The following is a 9,005-nucleotide window of genomic DNA, read 5'->3' on the forward strand; positions in this document are numbered from 1 at the left end:
ACAGTCAGTTAAAGTGTATCAGCGGCCGAAGACAGTTCTCCAGTCAGCAGTGAATGAGTAAAAGTGTGATAATCAGTGACAGTTTGTGATAACTGAGAATTAATTGGGAGTGTGTAACACAGTGATACTTGTATAGCTCCCGTACTGTGAAAGTGTAGTCTACTGACAATGGCGTGATTTGATTTGCGAATAGGGTTATAAATTGCGAAACCCCGCAATATTGTTATAATTAATTGAAGCCGTGATTTGTAGGTTGTTAAATAAACCAGTTAACAATCTGAACGGCATCTTCAGTAACAAAACACGTTACATTTGGTGTCAGAATTGGGATGGGTCCAGGTGCTGAGATCGGTCCAGGTGCAGTAGATAGTTCGAAATCTGGGATTTTAGGGTATGTTCCTACTTGGGGAAATACCATAAAAGCTACGTATGTTAGAATCACGGCTGATATTTTCCACATTTTCGTGGCTTTTTCTTACAACACTACGAAATACTATTTAGTACGTCTAACACGGGTTTCGTTCAGACCGCTAAATCCAATGAAGACCTGGTGTAGCTGACTTACCGTCTGTGAATTTGTAACACTTTCACTATTCTACACACTCCGTAAATTATACTGCAAGCGCCAAGTTTTTACTAGTCGTTCCTTGGTAATGGCACACTGTCACTAGTATATCTCGCTCCTCGCCTCACTGTCAAAGTCAAAGTAACAAAACAGTCAGCAACGAAACACGTTACAATATATATACAGAGAGCCAAGGGATAAGAAGGCAAGGGCTATGCTGCAAAGTAAATCCAGCAACTTAACACATTGAGATAATACGGAGCTGACATGATTACAGAAGTACGGAATCCGAAAATGTTCCCATGTCTTGAATAGAGTGTCTGCTGGTTATAGAGGATTGACAAACCTTAAAATACTTATACATCAATGTGTTACTTTTCCTTGAGAAGGATACAACTATGGTTTTTGGTTTCACTAATATCAAGATTCAATATAACACATGCGCACTCACACATGGACACATAACCAATTGAACTGAGAGGCATGAAAGACAAAAGTCAAAATTCTATGAGGAAGAGCTCAGGTACTGAGTAATGAACTTCACACTGTTCCAGTTCATTGGAACTGAAATTTCAAGCTGATCAGAAAACTCGGTCTTGATAACCACTGTCCATGGATGAAGATGGTTTCGCAGCTGCACCAGCTGCTCCAGCACCACCCTGGTGGTGATGGTGTGGTCGCATATGTCCAGGCCTACGAGGTGGTGCAAGATATTCAAACATGCTTTGTGTGTGTTGCGCCAGCATTTTGGACAGATCACAAGGCATTGGGTCAGTCCAGAAGAAGTCGTGATTCAAGGCAGAATCAGAATCATAGCGTTTGCTTGGATCTAGTACCAGCAGCTTATCCAGTAGATCACAGGCATATGGATCCTTCACATAAGGCTTCAAACGCTCTTTCACCTGTGAATACAGAATATCTGATCTCTAGCTGCTCTATCACATCAAAGCTCACACTGAAGATCCCCCAAACTTTACCCTATATATGGATATAGGCCTAAACTTGGTAATAAAGTTAGATAAAATTCTGTACAAGGTTGATAAGGGTTATGCTCCTCAAAAATTCAGTTTTATAAACAGGAAAAAAACACATTCCATCCACTCCTGCAGCAATTCTTCCTTCTAAAATCACTAACACAGCTAGAGATCACAGAAGGAAATGTTTTACTTCCTGCTTACATCATTATGTCAGAATCTGAAGTGCAAGTTTATATCTAATAAATTACTCAACAGGAATTTCAGCATCAAAACTAGGCTCAGGGACTAATGGCTCAGATATATACATTTCAGAACACTGTGGGAATCTGCAAGTAAGATTGCCATTCTCATCTTTTACTAAGTTGGTTGTAAGTTGTTAAAGGTAAAGCTGTCCCCACGATAATTAATTAAGTGCTATGCCATGAAGGCATATGGAGGAGTGGATGTACAGATCCGTTTTCTTGACCTCAACACTAGTTGGAGGTGAGTGGTCACCTTCACTCCCTGCCACTTTACCTCCAATGAAAGGCCCCCCAGTACCCATTCGATAGGAGGTTGGGTGGGCCCAAGTTGGTCAGGACAATGTGGAGAAAATTCTTGACTCTACCAGGACTCAAACTCCAACCCCTCAGTTGTCCAGCTCATATCTAGTCTCTATACGAAGTACACTATCCCAGCTCCTCAAAAGCTGTTTACCCTACCCAAATCCACTTACAGGCCTATACAAGTCCAGAATATTTTTGAGTTTCAAAATATTGATTCTGAATTTCATATATCCCCATTCTCTTTTTGTTTCTCCAAGTTTTACTAGTTTTATATTGAAAACCAGTTATATGGAGAAATGTATCCAAGGAGCCAAAGCATTACACAGTATACAATCACAATATTTCAGAATTAAATCAACAATTTACCGAAAATGCAGCCTATCACACAGCAAGGTATCTTTGTTACCAGCAAGAAAAGAATAGTACACAATCTGCTATATTAAAAACGCTGAAATCAATATGGTTCTACAAGAGCTGAACACTGCTTCACTGCATTCAAATTAACAGCATAAGCAGATACATCATCTTTTAAATATTATTCACACTGAGCCAAAAGTAAATGACCATCTTGCTTTGCATTAACATACCTTACGTTTCTGCCCACGAGGTAACTCCATCTTATTGTAAAGTTCCAAGGACTCGACTCCAGGCCACACTTCTGGAGTGACTGAGCCACACAACTGAGAAATGAATGTGAGCTGCTGCTGCTCTGTATTCCCTTGCATGATGGGACTTCGGGTCCACATCTCAGCCATAATGCAGCCAGCACCCCACAAATCAACTGGTGGCCCATAGTTGCGATCACCCAGCAACAACTCTGGTGGGCGGTACCACAAAGTTACAACACGATTCGTATACCTGAAAAATAAATACAGAATTTTATATTAAACACTACACGGTACTACAGTTTCCAAGACTATGCATATAATTTGCTGTTTTATGGATCATCTTCTACCAGGTTCTCTGCAGACAGAAAGCTATGAATGGAGATTTTAGGTTCTCACAGATGTGAATACCTGATGGTGACTGAAAGGCTGAAACATGTAGAACATAATTAATGTATAGTGCATCTGTGCAGAAGCTGTGCTGACGGAATTAAATACAATTGGAAATATAACACAACGTGATGCTATGACAGAATATTTATTTAAGCTTCACAATCTTCTCAAAGGTTTGTATAAACTGCATACACGGACAGTACTGGTGTAGACATGTGGATCTATTTGAAGTGCCTCAATACCTTATATGAACCCTCAGTATACTTTTGATGTGAAAGATTCCCTTATGCTGCACATATAGGTTTCATGTTTTTATGACTTCTTTCACAAACTATTATAATTTCTGACTACTGACTAACATTAAATCCATGGAATGTAATGTGTGTGTGCATGTGCGCACGCATGCGCGTATGGTGGCATATTTGCTCCATTCAAGAATGGCTGAGCCACAGAATCAGCCGTTTCTAAGTAATACATTCATGCAACAATGGAATAATGGGGTTATGCAACCCACTTCTAGGCAACGGCTCAGTAAACACACTTCTGTGCAGACGCAACATCACAGCCAAATAATGCTTAGCAATCATGTGACTTGTGTTTCCTGCAAGGTCTGCACTATGCAACAGTATAACTGCATTTTCTGTGCTGTCATAGCTATATAACACGAGCCCATTTGCAGCTAAGATGACTTTTTTGTTGAGTTTCGAGGTTCCAGGGCGACTGAACAAGAAATGGGAAGAAGACTTCATAGGGATTTCAAGTGCTAATTTCTGTGTTGAGATCCGTTGCTAGATGACGAGTGGAAACTGAGAATCCTAGTGCATGTGCAAAGGTAAGCTGTAAATTCCATAAATCAGCGATAGCGCTGTACTAAGTGTAATTAAGGCCGGTCACGGTAGTTGAGCGGTCTAAGGCATGCACTGTCTTCACTCGCTCGGAGGCCGGGATCGTGGGTTCGAATCCTACTCAGGGCAGGGATGTTTGTGTGAGTTTTTCTGTGTTTGTCTACAGGTAGAGGCCTTGCGACGAGCTGATCACTTGCTCAAGGAGTCCTACCGAATGTGTAAGATCTAGAAAAACCGAAGTGAATGGAGTTCGTGGAGGTAGGCCTAGGCCCACTGGGGCTGTAGTGCCAAGGGGGGGGGGAAGTGTAATTAAGAGAAATTCTAAATGAAGTGCCAATGAANACTTCAATATTCCATTTTTTGTGATAAGCACATTTGCTGCCTTCATATCTCTATGCAGGATCTGAAAAAATATCAAGGGGAAATAAGCTAGAACAGTTCGTGATATAGTAGGCTCTCATTATACCACAGATTCTGTTATAATTTGGTTTTGATCATGTCCCTCGGTATGACTGATTACATATTTTATTAAAAATACATATTTCTATGAAATATTTTAGTTACAGTATAAGATTGTATTACAACATTCCTTGCTGTAGTTTGCAGGTATAGAGGGTGAAGTCCATAGTCCACCAAAATTAGGCTATATGTTTCTGGTTTCTCTAACCTCTGAATTATTTTGTTCAAACAGCAAAATTTAACAAGCACCCCTTTTGACTGCTTGACCACAAACAGTCTCAAATCTTGCTGTGCCACTGAGAAGATAAAATTACCACACTGCTATCAATTACTAAGTAGTGACTAGTCCTATAGCAATGACAACTGGAAGACAAAATTATACAATCACAGAAAAATTTTAAATTATCAAAAGAGTTAAGAATTCCCAAGTAAAAGCTAGCTTATTCCACAAGTGTGGAATTCCAGAGGGAATAATATGTGGTTCGGTGAAGACAGATGATTAATGGCATTTATATGCAGAGGTCACAGAAGATGAAGCAGGGCTACAAAGGACTTCGATTTGTGAAAACAGTTATGCTGTGTGTCTGTACAAGTAGTTCCTACAAAAGCACAGTGAAAGTGTGCCTGTAAATTGGGTACTTTTGAAAGCTCAAGTAGTTCAATTTAACAAACTACTTGGTGGCAATAAGATATTTAAAAGTTCTGAAGAGTGACTTTGGAGGTGAAAGGTTCAATGTGAGATATGCCTAAACTTGGCGGCAGTGTAGCCTATGACCGTTCAGCTGACAGAAAACGTCTGTATATTTTCCATAAATGTTACTCAGTATAGTGCAGTAACAGGATGCACAGAGACCATAGTGACCAGGATGCCGTGACAGCGTAGATATACTCATGCTTAAACTATGGTGCAACAAACATGGCACCTACATAGAAAGACCAACACCTTCTTTTATCGAAGAAGAGACCCCATTTTCAAACATGTACATGTCTAGGAAAGAGAAATATCTTGGTCATGGATCTCAAGGAGACTGAAGCTTTGCTTGTGAAGGCCATCAGCAATTTAAGTGACCAACCAACCAAATTAGTTAGTTGTGAGATGGGAGCCAGCCAGCAACGATGTAAGCATAAAAGGAGAAGAATCTCCAGTGTTTGGAACTGTAATGTAGCAAAGGCCTGGTGAAGACAGAGAAGCCTTAATGTTTGGAGCATTGATTTGTAGTGTGTAGATCCATGCAACTGTTACAGTTACCTGTTAAGTGTTAAATAAATCTAATTACAAATCCTCTTGCTATCAAGGCATGACTGCTCAGGTCTGATACTCAACAGTTGGTTATGATACCTGTCATTGCATTCTGATTAACTTACAGCAGACACACGACACTCCAAAATTCTAATCTTACTGTCTATACATACCTTATTACTGTGGATGTAGTACAGGCCATTCAGTAGCTGCTGCATTACTTTCTTGATTTCCCCTAAACTAAACTTTACGTTAACATTCGACAAGAGGCCAGCTAGGTCGTGTTCACAGAAATCAAACACCAGGTAGAAGGTTGAACGATACTTGTTGTACTGATTGGCTGGAAAATATAATACAAATTACACATATAAATGAAGAGGCAACATAAGCCTATCCTTCCTCAGAAAACAAGGAAAATAGGCCTATAAGGAAAAATACAATGGCACAAAGTGCTGACAGATTAATATTTTGTTAAAAATGCAAAAAAATTAAAAATAGAACAAACACTGTACAAATTACTTTTTCCAGTTTTAATTTAAAGAATAAAGTATACACAAACCTTTGGTTCTACATATTTCTATAAGGTTAACCACATTTTCATGTTTCAGGAGCTGCAGAATGCGGATTTCCCGCAAGGCTGTGATCGGGAACTGAAAAATATAGATAAATAACAACAACAATAAAACCAAATAACAACAATAACTGTCTTCATTTCTAACCAAAATGTTTCACTGTAAACTTCCACTTACTCCTTCTTTTTCATTATCCATTAAAACTTTCTTCATAGCAACAAATTTTTTGTTGGTCTTCTTATCCTTGGCTTTGAACACCTCACTGAAAAAATAATTTATGTAGTTAATAAATTACTGGAAAGATGGTATATGTAAACTATCACAATTTTCCCACTAGTAATCCATTAACTACCTAAAGTCCTTACATGTCTATACCAGGATCATGTTAGTTATGGGACCTGTCTCTTCAGAGCTGTCATAAGAGTCCTGAAGAGAGGTTTTCAACTATCCCATATTAGGACATGGAACTGAAAATCAAACCCATCAGCTCCAACACATTCTCAAATACATTATTTTCAATATAATTTAATACTCTATTACTATAAGTAAGTAAAGTAAAAAGTAAAGGTATCCCTGTAACAGGCCGTGGAGGCCCATAGGGTTGTAAGATGTTGAGGTTCCCACATTTTCTAGACAATCAGCTCATAGATGGCAGCAAGTTGTCAGCCCTATGCATCAGCCGCCCTTTACCCCCCAAAATATTCCTGGTACTCATTTCTGTTAGAGGCTGAGTCGACCCCAGGGCCATAGTGCGGCTGGAAAGATTAGGCCTACTGAAAAAATCCAATGACCTCATCAGGATTCGAACCTGTGACCTTCCAGCTTGTAGCATAGTGCCTCAACTAACTATACTACTGCGCAGAAATCCAAAAATTGCTAACTGGGGCTTTTGATTCCAGAATGTTACAGATCCAAATATGAAGCTCCAGACACAGAAAATTATCTACTGCTGCAATTAACCGTGTACTACTTGTATACCACCAAAATTTCGCAATGGAAAGAATGAACATATGCTTCCCCACTTGTCTGCCTAGCAGCTACATCCTCTCTGCATGTCTTTCCCCATTCCAACTGTCAAATGTAATCTGGCTTTGGTTCTGTCTACTCTCTCTTGCTCTCTTGCTTTTGTTATTGGAATACTTGGATCTCCTATGAATTTTCACTGAGAGATCATATGACTGTATCATATTAAAATAAATACATTAATTACAACATTTACTGCAATATTTATTTTATTAACATCAATGGTAAGAATGATAACAGTGGACAATAATGAAGTACACAACTCCCTGTTCCAAAGAAAGGGACATGAGCCTGAACTGTTGATGGAAGACAATGTGCGGAGCAGACAGCCAACCCACAATACCTGTCTTCAATCTTTCCCTGACCCAATCACAGACCTCAACACCAACATACAAATTACATACAGCATTCCTAACTTGAACAGAAATGAGAATTACAATATACCCCAAATACATTCTTGTGTCTATTGTAGGTACCAAACATAACTAGAACTTTACACTCTTGACTATTCCTAATCTTACATAAAACTGTCACAAAGTAAAGTATAACAGTGTACACTTTCAATGTAAGGAAAGTCACCAGTCAACACTAGTACTGAAATTAGACTCTTAGTGTCATTCTTTGCAGAATCTTCAAACAGTGAATGATCAGAGATCCGTGACCCTACCTTGAAACACTAAATGATGAGATATACTTGAAACAATTGTTAAGATACTCATTAAATGGAAAATAATAATGTAAGCAAGCACATCAAATGTAAACGCATTTTCTTCAAGTTCATAACAGCAACAGCCGAGCCATAAATCTATGCACATGAAATATGCTTAAGTATGATATTAATATAATGCCTATAAACACCATGAAAATATTTATGCTGAAACAAAGCCAACATTTCACTCTCCTCTTTTTTTTTCTTTTTTTGTGGCAATGATATACTCTGTGTGCCTTAGATCATACTGACATGGCAATAACAAATACCATATATAAATTATTCATAAATGCCATGGATCTGTTCTCTACACTGAAATCTATAAGCCTCTTGAGCCACTACCACCAAAAGAAAAGTTCCCCTTTCCTTTATTAATTTTCACTTTTCTAGGTAGGTTATTTAACAACACTTTTCAGTATTAAGACAGAAGACCTCTGAAGATAACTCTCAAAATGCAAACTAAACAGTTGAAAAACCATCATTACAGAATTCTGACACTTCATCAGGCCTAACAATTAAAAGCAGTGTCAAAGAAGGTGACAAAGCATTTACATGGGGCAATCCAAAAGTTTCCAAAATTTGAATTTTGCACGCGAATGGTCATGAGTACATTGAAATACCGCTAGGTGTCTCCTCACACATCCTTCTTGAATCAGTGTGGCAAGCGGCGTCGAGTTGAGTGGTTGGGTTTATTGTTGGTGAACGTATTTCCATTGTTGTGTTTCCGTGAGTTTGCAATTTTGCGATGGCTGACCTGAGAGAGCAGCGTGTCTGTATAAAGTTTTGTTTCAAACTTGGGAAAACCGCTGCAGAAACGCACCAAATGTTGAAGCAAGTTTTTGGTGAAAACAGTTTAGGCCAGACACAAACTTACAACTGGCATAAGCGTTTTAAAAATGGCCAAACATTGACTGATGATGACGGTCGTTCGGGACATCCGTCAACGGGCAAAACACCAGAAAATGTCGCGAAAGTTAGGGATCTGATTCTGCAAGATCGTAGACTGGCCATCCAAGACCTCTGTAACACCTTGGGACTAAGTTATGGTACGTGTCAACGAATTTTGTCAGAG

General features: G+C 38.9%; 1 protein-coding gene across 1 annotated transcript in view; it reads right to left on the reverse strand.

Moving 5' to 3' along the window:
* Positions 1–593: 593 nt before the first annotated feature.
* LOC111873006 (cyclin-dependent kinase 9) overlaps positions 594–9,005 on the reverse strand; it is an 11,457-nt gene continuing 3,045 nt past the window's right edge. The window contains exons 2-7 of the mRNA XM_023867361.2: positions 6,379–6,463; positions 6,189–6,279; positions 5,803–5,969; positions 4,275–4,333; positions 2,675–2,945; positions 594–1,467 (exon numbers count right to left, since the gene is read on the reverse strand). Of these exons, the coding sequence (XP_023723129.1) occupies positions 1,147–1,467; positions 2,675–2,945; positions 4,275–4,333; positions 5,803–5,969; positions 6,189–6,279; positions 6,379–6,463 (994 nt within the window). The 3' untranslated portion in view covers positions 594–1,146. The remainder of the gene's footprint in view (positions 1,468–2,674; positions 2,946–4,274; positions 4,334–5,802; positions 5,970–6,188; positions 6,280–6,378; positions 6,464–9,005) is intronic.

The sequence above is a fragment of the Cryptotermes secundus genome, unplaced genomic scaffold (genome assembly GCF_002891405.2).
Source record: "Cryptotermes secundus unplaced genomic scaffold, Csec_1.0 scaffold1175, whole genome shotgun sequence".
Lineage (NCBI taxonomy): Eukaryota > Metazoa > Arthropoda > Insecta > Blattodea > Kalotermitidae > Cryptotermes > Cryptotermes secundus.